General features: G+C 37.3%; 1 protein-coding gene across 1 annotated transcript; it reads right to left on the bottom strand.

Annotated features, from left to right (window-relative positions):
* Window positions 1-3,579: 3,579 nt before the first annotated feature.
* Window positions 3,580-7,869, bottom strand: LOC131149797 (trans-cinnamate 4-monooxygenase). Its single transcript, XM_058100552.1, has 3 exons — window positions 6,791-7,869; window positions 6,538-6,671; window positions 3,580-4,323 (listed from the first exon to the last, which is right to left on the bottom strand). Exons 1-3 carry the CDS (start codon window positions 7,573-7,575, stop codon window positions 3,725-3,727), a joined length of 1,518 nt encoding a protein of 505 aa, XP_057956535.1. The 5' UTR covers window positions 7,576-7,869; the 3' UTR covers window positions 3,580-3,724.
* Between the last annotated feature and the right edge of the window lie 10,635 nt (window positions 7,870-18,504).

Here is an 18,504-nt window from a genome sequence, read left to right as displayed (position 1 = left end):
GGCAGTTTTGTTCCTTGGAATCCTTTCTCATTTCTACCCTGACCTCTCAACACGACAAAGGTATCAATTTCCTCTTTACTGAAGGTCTCTGAATCATCTCTTCCTTTTTCCTCTACATCCTCATCTTTAAGATCCATCCTGAAAATAGGACAAGAAAGAGATAAGAATTCCATATCATAACTTCAACAACACAATTATATAATTTAAATCCAATATACATCCAACTTCCTCATATAAGGACTAGTCTCACAATTCAGAAACGAAATCATCTAAGTTTTACGAAATCATATAAACTTTTCAGGTAGGGTAGTCGGATTATATCTGTAATGCTTGACAGTGCCTGCATGAACAGGGCCCTGTCAGAGTTTATTAATGCACAATCCGTGCCACGAGGTATTTAGGCATATTTCTAAAAGTTCCAAAGCTGGTCATTGTCCTAAATTTTCATATACATGATTTAAAAACTAAAATGGGTAAAGTCATAGGGCTGAGTACTGTGTGGAGGGTTCGTACAGTGTATGGGCCTGTACCCCTACCATAACCTCGAGAACTCTCGCTTGTAATGATGCTGTGTTATATTTATATATCTCTTATAGTACTGTACTGTAAATGTGATATTGTGCAACTGTTTTTAAATGGGAATAAACTCTGTTAGTTACGTGTTGATGTAATATCTTTCACCTTACTAAGAAGTGTCTCTCCCCAATTTTACAACCTTTGTTTCAGGTCCTACAGGACGTCGGTCCTAGTTTTCTAGAGGGAATTTGGCGCGTAGAGTCTTGTTAGTAGATGTAAGTTTTTTGAATAAGTGCTGGGTTGTTAGCCTAGTTGAATGTAAGGGGATGTAATGCAGTTTATGTTTTAAGCATGGATCTTATGTACTGAAAAATACAGATAGAGCTGTGGTATATGTCTAATAGAACCTCGTAAGAATGTTTATGTTTTCCGCTGTGCATGAATACAGATATGTAGGAGATACACCCGTTTATCCCTGTTTAGGGGGGGGGGTTGTTTATGTATGCTTATCAGATATAGGTATAACGTATGTGTAGTAGTACTTTGGGTTCGTATAAAGGGTCGGGGGGTTTCAACTTAAACTTGGTAAATGTATCTGACTTATGTTGCATGAAGTATACCCAGACTTTCCATGAGTAATTGTCAACTAAACTCACAAAATAAACATGTCCTCCCTGTGATGCTACTCTCACTGGCCCCCTAAACACCAGAATGTATGTAATCAAGAATACATTCCGTCTAATGTATAGATGATTTGAACTGCACCCTGCTTTGCTTCCTTAGAACACAAAACTTGTAGAAGTTCAGCTTGCACGTTTTCATACCCTTTAAGAGTTTCCTTTTGTGAAGTTCTTTCATGGCATGCTCGCCTATATGCCCTAACCGCATATGCCATAAGGTGGTTTCATCAAATTCAGTATCTTCAACTGCAGCTCCACCTACAACTGTAGTGTTAGTAGTGAATAAATGTTTCCATCTAACTTTTACCCTTTCATAATTGTTAGATTGCCCTTGCACACCTTCATAACTCCACTTTCAAACTTGTAGCTGAAACCATTACAGTCCAAAGTGCCTAATGAAATTAGATTCTTTCGTAGGTTCAGAATGTGTCTTACATCACATAAAGTTCTTACAATACCATCAAACATTTTAATTCAAACATCTCTTATTTTAATGATTTTACAGGAAACATCATTGTCCATAAGAACTGAACCTGAATTAACCAATTTGAAAGTGCTGAACCACTCCTTATTTGGAGTCATGTGGTAAGAACACATCGAGTCTAGGATCCAAGAGTCCGTGAGGCCATCCGACCTCGACGAAACTGAAAGTATGTCACCATCACTGCATTCTAAATTTCCTTCTTCAACTACATTTGTTAATTTTGAAATGCCTTCTTGTTTTCCAGCATTCCCTTTCTTCCAATTCAGACACTCTAATTTTACATACCCCTTTTTATTGCACTTAAAACACCAGATTTCCTTTTTCTTCTTTGACTGAGATTGAGACTTATTTTGACTTGATCCATTTCTGAATTTTTCTCTCACACGTTCATGGTTACCCTTCACCACGTGAAATTTCATCGCATACTTTCATTATTTGATGAAACCCCAACAACGCACTTGTCACCTCTTTCAAATTTAGGGTCTCTTTACCCCAAGTAAGAGTTGTAAGCAAGTTCTCATGTGTGAGATGCCGGCAGGGAATAGCATTAGCGCCTTGTCATCTTCCTCAAATTTTATATCAACTTGCATTAAATCACTTATGATTTGATTAAATGCATCAATGTGTTGCATCAAATCCGAACCCTTCACCAAGCTTAAGAAAGAGTTTATTCGTAAGAGACTTAGACATGTACCAGCTTTCAAGCTTTTGCCATATAGCCGTAGGAGAATCCTCTTCCATGACGTGATACAACACGTCATCCGCCAGTCACAATCTGATAGTAGACACGATCTTTGCCTCAAATTCCTTCTAATTTGATTCATCCATGCCATTCGGTTAAACACTATACAAGACCTTCATCATCTCTTGCTGCACAAGCAAATCTTTCACCCTTATCTACGCTAAACCGATGTTTTTGGTTCCATCAAATTTAACAACATCAAATTTTGTAGACGAAGTATTCGAAGCTATAATAATAAGTGCTCTGATGCCAATTTGTTGTATATAGAATCGTAATTGCACAACGTAATATCAATGCAGCAACCAATGAAAACCAAATACAGAACATACCAACGCAATTTATATGAAAGCAAATAAAATCAATACAAGGAATTATGTGGTTTGAAAATGCTTACATCCACTAGAGCAATTGGCAAAATACTTTACTATCTTGGTGTCAAAAGACACTTTACAATGATCTTTTTACTTCTTTTACAATGCAACTACACTCAGAATAGTGTATATATAAAGTTCCCTAGAAGTTTCCCTCCAAATCCTAACTAACTTAACGTTACCGTCGACGGATTGGACCAAACCGTTGACGGTTACAGACAAATTATAAATTGTTTAAATTCTGGTGCCAAACCATCGACGGTCTTGCCAAATCGTCGACGATTTACCTATTGCTCCTCAGCACTTGTAATTTTCTACTATATCTTTTTCCTTGTACATGCATCCCATCAAGTATATGAGTTACATAACACAACAAACTTTTCTTTATATTTTTTTTCATGAAATCCACATAAGTAAATTTAATTTAACTAACATTCTCTTCAAGTTAGAATAATATATTAAAATCATGCATACTTAATAGTAAAACTATAATCCTATATTTGGATAAGACTTAAATTTAAAATTATACTAGATTTAAATAAAATATAAAAATATATTAAAAAAATTATTTAAATTCACCTAAATACAAATTTAAAGCCCAAAATCAATCAATATTCTCAAAAACTGCATAAAATTAAGCACTAAGAAAAAAGGCAATGAATCTCATCATTCTAGCAGAAAGACCTTCTAGGAATTTTTGTCTGAGATTTCCTTGCACATCCACACTTATAATAATTAAAGAAAAGAAAAAGAAGGGGAAAAATTATTTAGCTGAAAATTTCAAAATTAGACAAAAAAAAAAAGGACAATAGATTATTGCGAAGTCTTAAATTCATAAACATCACCACCGGGGATTGCAAGATTTGTTTTTACAAGGAACTGAACAGAAACATCATTATATTTTCCAATTGGGGGCTGAAGTCCTGAAATTTCAAGAAGATCTGGGCTTGGCAACAATGGTGGAATGCTTCAAAATGTGCAAGCTGAACTGACCCCCCTTCTCCGCAGTATCCACCTTCGACTGTCCCGGCGGCGGCAAGAGGTCGAAGTTCTGCACCAGGCGCCCCAGCGTGATTCCCAGAATGGGCAGCGCGAGGATGATGCCGGGACAGCTCCGGCGGCCGACGCCGAACGGCAGGTACCGGAAGTCGTTCCCGTTGGCCTCCACCTTGGACTCTTCCTCGAAGAACCTCTCGGGTCGGAACTGTTCGGGGTTCTTCCAGTGGGCGGGGTTGTTGGCGAGCCACCAGGCGTTGACGAGTATCTTGCTCTCGGCGGGGATGTCGTAGCCGGCGAGCTTGGCGTCGTTGAGGTTCATGTGGGGGACGAGGAGGGGGATGGCCATCCGCAGTCTGAGGGTCTCCTTGACGACGGCCTGCAGGTAGGGTAGCTTGTAGGTGTCGGGTTCGGTTACCTGGACTCCGGGTCCGAGTACCGTGTCCAGTTCTCGCCTGAGCTTCTTCTGGATTTCCGGATGGTTCACCAGCTCGGCTATGCCCCACTCGATCGACCACAACGTCGTTTCGATTGCTGTCAACGTTAAAAAGAAATGTTTACCGAGTTTAGATATTTTCTTGGACACACAAATTATTATCATTTAAATTTACTCAATTTTAGGTTTAAGACTTAATTAATTCATGCCACAATAAATATTGCTTAAGGAACAAAATAAAAAATAAGAACTGACATTCTTGTATAATGATTTTGAGCTCAATATTCTCCACTTTAATCCACTGAGATCAGGAATTTATCCTATCAAAGCTATGAAGTCTAATATCAATGCATCTGATTAGGTATTTATTTTTTAATTAATGTGAAGTAGGGGAGTAGGAGTAGGAGTAGGAGTAGGAGACAGATCACGCAAAGCCCACCAAACCCAATATGGAGGGTTGGTGAGAGTGGTGATCCACTCCTTCATCCATCTTTCAAAGCTGAAGGCCAAAGCCCACATCCCAAAATTTTCACATCAACCTCCTCCACCCGTTAGAATCCAACTACGTTACGAAACCTTTTGTGTTTCTCTCAAGGAAAGAGAAATTAATTATTTGGGAAAAAATATTTTTAAACATGAATTATAAGATACAATGAACACCAACGACTTGTATGAGTCGGTTGACCAACATCCCAGTATCTTGATGCGAGTGGATTTTTCATATATTGAAAAATATATTGACAAAGGATTTTTTTCATTTTTTTTCCCCTTTTTCATGATTGCAATTTATTCTTCTTTAATTTTTTAAAGAGTAAAAAATATATTGAATTTTTATTTTTGAAACACTTAAATTGCTCATATAATGAAAAGTTTGTATCTTGGAGCTTAGAAAATATTAAGGAAAGAAAAGAAAAGAAAAATATAAGAGAATCCGAGAAAGAAAATAACAAATTTACCAAAACTATAAATGAAGATTTTATTTCACACATCATAATGTTTTTTTTTTCTAAACTTTTAGTCATATTAAAATAAATTTTTATTCTTGATAATATATAATAGAAAAGGAAAATATAAGAAAAAAATGAGTTTTCTTTCTTATTTTCTTATTTTTTTTTTCATATAAAAATTCTTGATCTAAATAGACCCTAAATAATATTGAAAATGAAAATTTATTTTCATAAGATTAAAAATATGAAAAGCCAAATATTAAAGATATATATAGATTCAAAATATTGTTCATATATTTGGTGCATTTTTTTTCTTGATAATTAAACATAAGAATAAAAATTTCTTGATATTTACCTTTTCAAGTGACTTAAGAGTTTCAGAATTTTAGAAATGTCAATATCTTTTTATCATTCATATGTCTAATACTCTTTTTTAAATTCATATTTTATATTTTTACTCAAAACTTTGAAATTGATACATATTAATTAATTATTCATTTGGTATTAAAAGAAAAGATATAAGGTAAACCCGACTTAAAATATTTGACATTTCTCATCCATTAATTTGTTACTCAAATCTTTTTGTACCTTACCCTAAGCGGTGGGAATCTAGCTACCACAAATGGGCCACGCTCTCACCATCGCATACCAGCTTTCCCTCACAGCCTGGCACGCATTTCTTATTATTTCTTTTAATACCATACTCAGATATTTTATTAGCCACCAGAATCTTTACTATAAACAAAATATTAATTTTATAATTTAAATCAATATTTTAACAAAATATTAATACCATTAAATAATTAAGTGATTCTCAATGATAGCTTTTAGAGTCGACAAATTAGATGGATAGGAGGCATTAAATGCGGTGTTTTTGATTTTTTTCATCATTAAATATATATTCATCTATGTTACAACGACATCCTAGCCGACAAAAAAATATTTATATCTTATGAAGCATTTTTAATATTCTAGAAAGTATTTTTAATATTCCAGAAAGTTCTATACATGATTTTTCTTCATGTATATATTTTAATAAAATTAGACAGCTAAAACAATTTAGATGACAAAATCAAATTAGATTTAAGTATGGTGTGTCTAATAATTTCTACTATATAAAAAATATAAATAAATATATATTTCTTAAATTTCCATTTAAGGGCGAAAAGGTAGAAGGTGTGACGGTCCAAAGTCAATCCCGTGGGCGTGTTGTATGCGTATATTTTCGTTTCAAGATAGACCCAAAAAAGAAAGATCACATGAGCGGTGGCTCCCACCGGGCCCCATTAATTCGGCAGATCAGCCGGAGAACTAGAAACGGCATCGTTTAGGTTAGGAGGGTTGAGGGAAAGGGAAACCACGTACCGGCGACGTTGATGTTCTCGACGATGTAGAGGACGTTGTCCTCGTTGATCTCTCCCTTCTGCTGAGCATCCAGAATGTGATCTATGGCGCATTTTAGCGCATTGTTGTCCACTGCTACAGTGCTCCCAAGTTTCCTGTTTTTTTTTTTAAATAAAAAAATAATTAACCTAATTAATTTCAATTTAAGTAATAAAATAAAATAAAATAAATAAATGGAAAGCAATTGATATGATGGAGGGACGGATGAACTCACTTCCTCTCCTCCACGAAATGATCTCTGAAGAGCTTCAACCGCCTCTCCTTCACCTCCTTGCAAATCTTCAAATACCCTCTCAGGAACGGCCTCAGAATCGGAATGAAATCTCCATAGTTGTAGTCGAAGCTCTGAGCCAACCTGCTCCGCTCCCCGTTCAAAGCCTTCAGGCTCACAAACAGCGGATCCTCCTCGCTCTCGAACCTCCTATCGAACATTATCCTGTACATGTTGTTGTACATCATCAGCTGCAACCGCCTCCTCAGCACGACCCCCGTCGTCGCCGCCTCCGGATTCTTCCTAAGGTCCTCCACCACCCGCGCCGCCTCGTCCTCCCACCCGTACCTGTACTGCTGCACCACCTTGTTGGTGAAGAAAGGGACGGTCATGATCCGCCGCATCTTCCGCCAGTGCTCCCCGTACACGGTGAACACCATGTCCTGCCCCTTCCCCGTGAATATGTCGAATACCACGTTGCGGGTGCGCGACCCGAACTCCACTCCCTGCGTGTGGAGCACATCCTTGGCGTGATCCGGGGAGGAGACCACCACCAGGTTGCGCTGCCCCATGCGCAGGAGGAGTATGTCGCCGAACTTCTTGGCGAGGTCGGCAAGGTTGCGGTGGTTGAGGTCGTCGCCGACCTGAAGCCAGTTTCCGAAGACGGGGACCGGGAGGGGGCCAGGCGGCAGGCGGAAGCGCTTGCCGCGGAGCTTGGCGACTACCGCGGCGACGACGGTGGCCACGAAGAGAGCTAGAAGGGTTTTCTCCAGGAGGAGGAGATCCATGGAGAAATTAACAGAGGAGCAAGAGTAGGAGGATTTGGGTGTTGATGAGAGTGAGATTGGGGATTTTGATTTATAGCGGGAGAGGGGAGGGGTAGGTGCGGCGCGCTCGTGGTGGAAGTGAGTGTGTGGGGCGGTGGAGGGGTTGGTGGATGGTTGGGGAAGGCGGGGGCGTGCAATTTCACGGCGTTAAGTTTACATTTTGAACTGGTTTTTTTTTATTTTTATAATGGGTGGAGAGAGAGAGAGAGGAGTAGGTGAGAGGGTAGGTGGGACGGGACACAGGAATCACAACAAATGAGCCATTAGACGGCGGCCAGGTCAGCCTTAAAGTGGTACAACGTAATCGAGTTGGAGATGCGTGAATCTACTTGTCATCTGCTACTTTTTTTTTGGGAAAAATGATCTAACCAAATCACCTCATTATTTGGGTAGAAATTATTGCTATATTTTTTTAAAATATTCAAATAAGTAATGATTAAATATCCCATTTAATTTCACCGCGAGTTACATTTGAGTAATAGTTATGTTCAACTTTTAAAAAACTATCTCATATTGATTCACTTTAGCTATATATTTTTTCTATATTAATTTTTTTTAAGATTTGAAAAAAAATACTTAAATTTTTCTTTGAAATTTCAAAAAATTTAAGTAACTTACTTAAACTTACAAATATTTCGGACATTTAATATTCTTATATCTCTAAAAATTTTTATTATTTTGTCTAAAATAAAGAAAATTGATATCTTTTTTGTCGATCTTTATCGACAATAGATTTTACAAATATTAAATTTATAAAGAGAGGTTGTTGGTACTCTATAAATAATCGCTAACATTTCATCATTTTTTTTTGTACACTAAAATAATAAATTATTATCTTTGTATATTGTGAAATAGTGACAAATTTTTTTTCACATAAAACAAAAATTTAATATAAATTTATTATTATTATTTTTAATAAAAAGGGGAGCCCGGTGCTCAAAGCTCTCGCCTATCTAAGATTCGAGGAAGGAGCAGACAATAATAGATCTATAGTACGTAGTTTTACCTTATATTTTTACATATTTATAATGAATTATTTATTATTTAATATATTTAAATTTTGAAATAAATGACAATAGTTATTTCAAAAGTACCAATAACGCTTTCCTTGTCTAATGGGTCATTTATTATTTAATATATTTGATCCCCTTTATCAATTTTAAAAAATAAATTGTTCTTATAGAGTCTATTGCCTTTACAATTATCAGGCTTATATCATTTTACTTTTTATACTAACAATAAAAAATATGCATAAAAGAACTTTACCTAATCTTACCATTTATTTAACCCATTCTCATATTTAAGGCCATTTTAGTTTTTTTTTTTTTAGTATTTTTTAATATTGCCTTTCTTGATGATAGAGTTAGACTTAATTTGAGGATCGTTACTTTTTAAAAAGGAGATGAAAAAAAAATGTTTGATATTATTTGAGTGAAATCATAAGTTGATTCCGATATTATTAATCAAAATCTATTATAGTCCTTATACTTTTAATTAGTATAATTAAGGAGTTGTACTTATTGAGTTCCCGCAATTATTTTTGCCATCATAAATCTAAAATTATTAGCGAAATCTAAATAAAATTACTTTCATATATAAACTGTTGAATTGATATTACATGTTGTATAATTATTATTCATAATGAGCCTAGCACTAGGAAAAGAAAATTTCAACAATTTTTATCTATGATACATGAAGTAATTATGACTTCAAGGGTAACAACCTGCTTTTCATGCTATGTTTTTTTTTTCTTTTCCTATATAAATCAAATGTAAAATTTCTACTGCTCTGATACTTTTTAATATAAATCAAACCCTCATCAAGGTCCAGATAGGACCTATGGAATCTAAGACACAACAAACAACTTAAGCAGCGAGAAACGAGATTCATAAAACCATAATTATATATATACAATACCAGAGTGTTAAAATATTTCCCAAAATATACATACACAACTATTCCTAAAAATACCCTCAACTGAAACTAAGGCTATACAAAAATAACCTCCCAAAAAACTCACCCTACAGATAGGGTAGTACTGTAGCCCCCTCTATCTGCGAGCCAGATCTGCTTGCCTAACTGGATCACGTGAAAAATATTAAATCACTGGGATGAGACAACGTTCAGTAAGACGAAATATGCTATTATTAGTGTGTGACAAATGAGTTACATATTTGTAAAATTTGATTTAGAAATACCATAGATGGCTGGATATGAGAAAACATGTATAAATAACGTACAGTATAACTCATACCTATGTTTCTTAATATAACTGTCTTTATAAATTTTTCATTTATAATACTTCTAATATTTATAGATACATTTACTGTTTCTGTAAATCTACTTATACATATAATAATTGAGAAAAATTTCCTGGATGGATAACTACTGTATGTCATGATTTAACCCCTCATGACAGAGTTGTGCGGCCCGTAGGTAGGACCTATCACTGGCTGACCTACCAGGTTAAGTCACCATACTCTGAAAGTCAGATCGGCCTCTTCAACCCTAACTGATGGGGAGCTTGTCCACTACATAGGCACGATCGACTGCTGTAAATCCACATACTATCTGAGTTATGTGGTTGCACACTGAACTGTAAATAGTTACGGTACTGTGCTCTGTAAGCTGAACTGTAATGGTCCATCAAGGTCTGATACTATATAATACATTTCTATATAAAATCTATCTGTTTTACCATGATTCTGTATCAGCTGTATTAACCATGACGCTATAATAAACTGTATTTCTATATCAACTGTATTTCTGTATGTCATGGTTTTATGATCTGTGTGTCATGGTTCTATAAAACTGTATAATCATGGTACTATGAAAACTGTAAAAGCATCCTCCTATCTGTATATACTGTAAACATGATTTTGAAAATACTGTAAAAACATTTTTCTGTACATATACTGTAAAACATGATTCTTCAAGTACTATGGAGCCATAACTTTGTTATAAAATTGTATAATCTGTATATCATGATTCTGTAGAAACTATATAATCGTAGTACTATAAAAAGCTGTATAGAATTATGTACTATATCATTATTCTCATGCCACATAATATTTAAAATTCATTAAATATAATTTATAAAACTGTATAATTTCCTACTCTGAAAACCCATAAACAAATACTATATTTTACTGGTAAAAATCTCTATTTAAACAGGCATAGCATATTTCCCTTACCTGACTATTGGAAAGCCCCTAGTATGACTAGTCCTACACCCGTAGGGTTCCTCGTTTAACACCCTGAAAACAACATCTCCCATAACAAAATTTCAGTATTTCTCTGTGTACTACATTTTTTATAACTATAGAAAAGCCAAATATTGAATAAAAAGTCTTACCTTAAATTTGGGATGAAATCCAAGGCAACCCCACCAACGATCCACTCCAACAGACTTGAAGAAAACTTTCCCAAGAGTGTCGTGGTGGCCTCGAATTGTCGAACCGGCAAGAATTCGACTCCACAACTTAGAGAGAAGGAAGAAGGGACGAACAAGAGAGAGAGAGAGAGAGAGAGAGAGAGAGAGAGAGAGAGAGAGAGAGAGAGAGAGAAAGGTTTGTGTGTGAGAATTTGGCTGAAAAATCAAGTTTAGGCTATTTATACATTGACCTTCGTTGACGAGACACGTCACTTCGTTGACGAGGTCAAGAAGGAAGTTTGTCGACAAATGCTTATTCCTCATTGACGAAATTTAGAACTGAAATATAGCCTATTGGTATCTTCTCGCCGAAGAGATACGTGTCCCTGTCGACAATCTCAAGAAGCCACTTCGTTGATGAATGCGAAGCGTTCGTTGACTAGGACTTGCTGTGACCCCTTTTTCAATTTCCTTCCTCTCCTCCCACTATTATTTAATTCATATAATTCATCGGGCCTTTATATCAAGTGTATAATTAATATAAAATAATTTTAAAATAACATATATTATTTTTGTAACTAATAATATATGTACCCTACATCAGTCGACTAATCTCAAAGGCGGAAGGACCTTCCATTAATTTCAAATCTTCAATTCATAACCATTAAATTGATTTAGATGACAACTTTGATTGATTAAAATTAATAAGTACTAATTCATAATTGCAAAAATTAAAAGTTTAGGGACTAAAATAAAATTTAGTTAAAATTACAATGACTAACTTATTATTTCACTCATATTATTTTAAAAATGTTTGTTTCCTTTATAAAAAAGGAACTTTTGAAAAGAAAAAAAAAATTAACTTTGTGTGTTTGATAAAAAGTTATAAGGTGTCTATTACTGTATTTGGGAGTATGAATTTTAAATCTTAGATTTGAATTTGAGTGAATTTTTAAAAAAATTAATATAATTTTGTATTACATCTTTTGCAAATTCAATACAAATTTAAATTTATGACCTCTTTAAACATGGGGTAAAAGTATTTAAAATGACTAAAATATTAAGGAAATTGTTTAGTTTTCCAGAAAACCGTCGACGATTTCAATATACCATTCGACAGTTGCATTGAAGGATTAAGACATAATGGTTGCCGTGATTATATCGTCGATGGTTTCACCAAACTGTCCACAGTTACGCTTGTTGTTGAATTGCTAAAAATCCTAACAGCTGAAGATTTGCTAATATCCAATTGTATGTAGTGATTTGGGATTCTTCAGTTGTTTCACTTGAATAGTTGTTTGTATTTGATAGTATAGTATCTCCTTGATTTAGTATTTAAATACTTTTGAATGTGTAACAAACATACCTTGTACAAGTCCTATATATAGGACATCTTTACATCAATGAAAGTGTCCTACATTTTCTATAAGGTATAAAAGCTCTTTCTTTGACGAGCTTTTGTTTCCTAATCGCTGTTTCCTCTGAGTCCATTGTTGTCACAGCCCTCGACACTCTTGGTAGTGGCAACTCTCCTCTTATTGCCATAAATGCCAGCTCCTAGCTTCCCTTGAAGCTTACCCCTTCTAGCTTTCCTTTTTGGCGTGCCCAACTGACATCATTGTTCATTGACTATGACCTTCAGGGCTATCTTGACGGTACAACCATTTGTTTGTCACGAACCCTTTTGCAGGTGTCTCTAATCCGTATTTCTGGCATTGGCTTCGGCAAGACAAGCTGATCCTTCACGCTGTCCTTGTATCTGTCTCCGAATTGGTTATGCCGCTCATTGCTGCTTCAACCACTACTTATGATGCTTGATTCAAGTTGCAATGATTGTACACCAATCGTTCACGCACTCGTATTATGCAACTTAAGTAGGAGTTGACTCTCATTCAGTGAGAGTCCCGCTCGGTCTCAGTGTAGTAACCGAGAAAAATAAAATTTTAAAATAATAATAATAATAAAAAAATAAAAAATAAAATAAATTAATTAAATTAACAAGTGAAATGAATAGTATGATAAGGAATATATATATATATATATATTGAAACATATATATATATATATATATATATATATAAAGTGTACAAGCTTCTTCAAGAAGCTTTACTTTAATTAGCAAGTTAATATGATATTAATATATATATAATTGTGCAAGCTTCTCCAGGAAGTTTGCTTTGATTTTGGTGTGTTCTCTCTCTCTCTCTCTCTCCTCTCTCTCTCCTACGACTCTCTCTCTCTCTCTCTCTCTCTCTCTCTCTCTCTCTCTCTTCGATTTCGGGCCAGTTTTACGCTAGATCGACAAACCGAAGCCACCACGACGCTCCTGGCGAAGTTTTCTGCAATTCTGCCGGAGTGGATCGTTGGAGAAAGCAATTTGGAAATCATTCGTAAGTTGATATAAGACTTTTTAAGCTAAATTTGAAGTTGTGATAGTTGAGAAAAGTGTTATACGCGTTGAAATATTAAAGTTTAATACTGGGAGTTTTTGTTTCTAGGGGTGTTGATTGGGAACGTTGGGAATCATCCCTAAGTTGAGGTAAGGTTTTTTAAGCCAAATTTGACTTAGTGGCTGTTATAGAAAATGTTGTACGTACGAAAATACTGAAGTTTAATACTGAAAATTTTTGGTTTCAGGGTATTGATCAGGAAATCTTACGGGGGTTAGATTAAATTGTTTTGGGGGCTTTCTCAGTAGTTAGGTAAGGGGATGAACTAAGTTAGTTTTGTTTTGAGAAAATGCATGTATATATATATGTAGCATCTGGTTTCAGGAAAAATAAATATATTTATATATATGATTTATATTTGGAAAATACTGTTTAAATGATGATATGTTGAATACGTGGAAAATTTGTTCACTGTGGCATGAGTATAAAAATGTTGTGAAATATTGTTTTCTGGGAATGGGGATGATTTGAATTTCTATGATGGAAAATCGACGTACAGGGTGAGATAATTATATATATATATATATATTATGTGATTTGCCGGCGTACGGGCCGAGCTATGATAAAATGTGAAATACTGGCGTACGGGCCGATGATTTTCATGATATATGTATTTATGAAAAATGTTATGAATGATTTGATAATTAATGATATGAGTTATCTATGTATCACGATTTTAGTATATGTATATGATATCAGAACCTGGTTGGCTTGGTCTAGGCTAGCACGTGCATGGTACTGTTGCTATATGTCCATGGTCTTCGTGATCATGATATTTGTGTTAACGCCGCTGTACGGAGTGGTGTGAGATTGGATGGTCGATGTGGTTATTTTCAAGAAGTATGCTGTTATCGCCCTTGGTCTACGGATCAGATCTAGCAGACCCATCGGACCCACAAACTACTGTTTGACTTGGCCGTGGTCGGCCAACCATTGTCAGGTCCCGCCTTCGGGCCATACAACCCAGTCATGTGGGGGTAATTCATGACGACAGCCAACTAACCTACTAGGAATGTTTTTATGTTATTATTATTATATGAGATGAAATATGATTATGAAAAATGCAGTATGTTCTGCCGTGTTTTGATGGTATATGTATGTTTTCCTAGATTTGATAAACAGTACTGAACATGTTATGTCTGATATATGTTGAACACAGAATACTTATGTTACCACACACTAGTATTAGTTTATTTTCCTTACTGAGAGGTGTCTCGCCCCTAAATTTCATGAACTTTTCAGGAACCCCAAATAAGAGAGTGGGAAAAGCCCCGTTGAACTAGTGCTGTGTATCTACCCTTTTGAAGGATAAGTTTTGTAAGGATAGTTAGATTTTTGGGGAAATGTCCCTAGGTTTTATTTTTGAGATGTATATATGGAAATACGGTGGTTGTAGTGGCTCTGGTATTTGTTGTAAAATGATGGATGTTTTATATTTACAATATTGTGAATATATATATTTCCTATTGCTTAGGCTTCCGATTGTGTTCTAATGTATCCTTGGTACCCACGGGTCTAGGTGGATGGTGACCTGCTGAGCTAGAATATGAGATATGTGATATTGATGTTGATTTAAAAAATAAATAAAAATAAAAATATATGAAAAATGAGCAGGTCGTGACAGCTTGGTATCAGAGCCTAGGTTGCTAGGTTCTGTGGACTTTAGAGTGCAGCAGGAACAATACCAGAGTTTAGGAAAGGATTTGAGGTTTTGTTCTACAGTCTAGAGGCAGGACTTTTGTGGTAGTTTCTGTGTTTTTCCTGGGGTGACGATTTTAGGAAAACCATAGTAAGCTATTGTCGGGTTGTGTTCCTAGAATGTAGGACTAGGGATTAGAAATGAGTTAGAAATGTTGAGATAAGTGGGTAAATTATGAGGATAGGATTACTGAATTGCAACTGCTATTTTTCAGGATGGATCCAAAAGGAAATAGTGCCCATGCGAGTGGTAGTGATGGAGCAGGACCATCAGGTGTAGTTGGAACCGACTATGACGCGGTATTACGTAGCGTGGCTCAGCAGGTTATGACTGAGATCGCTAGGAGTTCGAGGGATCAGAGTGGTCCATCTGCAGGCCAGGGGTGCACCATAGAGAAGTTTATGAAGATGAATCCTCAAGCGTTCTCAGGCGGAGTTGATCCTGTAGCCGCTAAGAACTGGATGCAGGGGACCAAGAAAATCTTGACTGTACTGCAGTGTACTGAGGAATAGAGGGTCCTCTTTGCCACCTATAGATTGACAGGAGAGGCTGAGAGGTGGTGGATTGCAGTGAGACTATTGGAGCAGCAGAGGGTGACTCCAATAGCTATGACATGGGACTGGTTTAAAGATTTGTTCTTTGACAAGTATTTTCTAGCTACTGTGAGGGAGGTTAAGGTAGAAGAGTTCCTGAGTCTGAAGCAGAGACAGCTATCCATCCAGCAGTATGCAGCACGTTTTATCGAACTCTCTCGATTCGCCTCATACATTGTTCTTGATGAGGTGAAGAAGGCGAGGCAGTTTAAGAGAGGCTTGAGGCGGAGTATATTTAGGCAGGTGGTGGTGCTGCAGATTTAGGACTTTGCTAAGTTGGTCGACAGGGCGGCCTTGGCAGAGATTGGTGAGCGTCTTGATGTGGATGAGCAGGGACAGAGGAAGAGATCTGCATCTACGAGCTACCAGCGGGGTCACAAGCTGGGTCAGTGGAGGAGAGGTAATCATGGTAGAGGGCGGAGACAGGAGACGGGAGGACGCGAGGTGCAGATAGGGCAAGATCCTCCAGTTTGTCAGACTTGTGGTAGGAGGCACTAGGGAGAGTGTCGAGCTGGTGGTGTAGTGTGCTACCGCTGCGGTAGATTGGGACATATAGTGCGAGATTGTCCTACCTCGCCAGATGTAGCTTCGGTGTGCTATTGCTGCGGTAGATTGGGGAACATGGTACGAGACTGCCCTACTCCACCAGATGCAGTTCCAGCTCTTAGACCATACCGGGGAGCTTATTAGGCGCCACGTGGGGGCCAGCAGAGGAATAAGGCTCCAGCCAGAGTGTTTACTTTGATGCCGGGTGAGGCTAAGACGGCGGATGACGTGGTGATAGGTATGGTTGTTATGTTTTCTTTTAAAGTTATTGCATTATTTGATTCAGGAGCTACACACTCGTTTGTATCCTCGGGGTGTATTAAATTATGTGGGGCTGAAACACAATTGTTAGATGTTGAATTGTTGGTATCTACACCGATTAGGTCAGTAGTAAGGTGTAATAGGGTGCTCCGACGTTGTCCAGTTGATATTCAAGGGAAGGCTTTGTCTGCTGATTTGATAGTGCTGGACATGCACGGGTTTGATGTTATATTTGGCATGGATTGGCTAGCACCTAATTTTGCCAGCATAGATTTTCGTGCACGAGAAGTGATATTCAGATCTCCGGGGGAAGCAGAATTTAAGTTCGTAGGGTCGCGAGTGCAATCCTCGCCTCAGCTCGTTTCGGCTATTCAGGCTAGGAGAGTACTATTGAGTGGTTGTCAGGGGTTTGTAGCTGTTGTGAAGGAGATGTCAAAGAATGAATTGAAACTTGCTAGTACGCCTGCAGTAAAAGAGTTTATAGATGTTTTTCTAGATGAGTTACTAGGCTTGCCACCCTACCGTGAGGTAGATTTTCCTATTGATCTACCTTCCGGCACAGCGCCGATTTCTAAAGTACCGTATCGAATGGTGCCAGTAGAGTTGGCAGAATTGAAAAATCAGTTGCAAGATCTGCTTGATAAGAGCTTCATACGACCCAATGTATCTCCGTGGGGAGCTCCTGTTCTATTTGTGAAGAAGAAGGACGGGACTATGAGGATGTGTATAGACTAGAGGGAGATCAATAAAGTAACAATCAAGAACAAGTATCCTCTACCCCCTATTGATGATTTGTTTGACCAGATCTAGGGTACACGGGTGTATTCGAAGATTGACCTCAGATCCGGCTACCATCGGGTAAAGGTGAAAGCAGAAGACGTCTCGAAGACGGTCTTTAGGAACCGGTATTGGCATTATGAGTTTCTCGTTATGCCGTTTGGATTAACGAATGCTCCTGCGGTATTTATGGACTTGATGAACAGAGTCTTCCACCGATACCTAGATTAGTTTGTTGTTGTTTTTATTGATGATGTATTGGTCTATTCGAGGAGCTATGAGGAGCATGAGACGCACTTTAGGCAGGTTTTGCAGAAACTTCGGGAAAAGAAGTTGTATGCCAAGTTCAGTAAACGTGAATTTTGGCTGGAGAAGGTCGTGTTCATGGGGCATGTTATCTCAAGAGATGGAATTTCTATAGATCCCAGTAAAATTGAGGCGGTAGTGAATTGGGCTAGACCGAAAAATGTCCAGGAGATCAGAAGTTTCTTGGGGCTAGTTGCTATTATCGCTGTTTCGTTAAGGGATTCTTAGTGTTGTAAGGACCTTTGACACAATTGATGAGGAAGAATGTCAGATTTGAGTGGGACGATAGCTGTGAGCAGAGTTTTCAGGAGCTGAAGCAGAGATTAGTCACAACACCAGTATTGGTTATCTCGTCTGGGGGTGAGGGGTATGTCATTTACAGTGATGCGTCCTTGAAGGGACTTGGTTGTGTATTGATGTAGCATGGCAGGGTAGTGACGTATGCGTCCAGACAGCTGAAAGAATATGAGAAGAACTACACTACACATGATCTTGAATTGGCTGCAGTAGTACACACGTTGAAAATTTGGAGGCATTACCTGTATGGTGAGCAGTGTGAGATTTTCTTCGATCACAAGAGCTTAAAGTATTTCTTCATGCAAAAGGAACTGAATATGAGGCAGAGAAGGTGGTTGGAGCTGATTAAGGATTTTGATTGTACCATCAGTTATCACCCAGGGAAAGCGAACGTGGTAGCTGATGCGTTGAGCAGGAAATCCAGGGAGCCAGTGTTGGTGGCTATGGGGATCCAGCATCCGATCGTGATGGATCTAGAGAGACTCGACATAGAGTTAGTAAAGAGTGATCTCCCAGTATGTATTGTCAGCCTAGTGGTACAGCCTACTCTGCAAGAAAGAATTAAAGGCGCTCAAAAGGAAGATCCAG

Source organism: Malania oleifera, chromosome 2 (assembly GCF_029873635.1).
Source record: "Malania oleifera isolate guangnan ecotype guangnan chromosome 2, ASM2987363v1, whole genome shotgun sequence".
In the NCBI taxonomy this organism is placed as follows: Eukaryota; Viridiplantae; Streptophyta; class Magnoliopsida; order Santalales; family Ximeniaceae; genus Malania; species Malania oleifera.
Note: the sequence above shows the minus strand (reverse complement) of the source record. Positions and strands in the feature narration are given on the sequence as shown.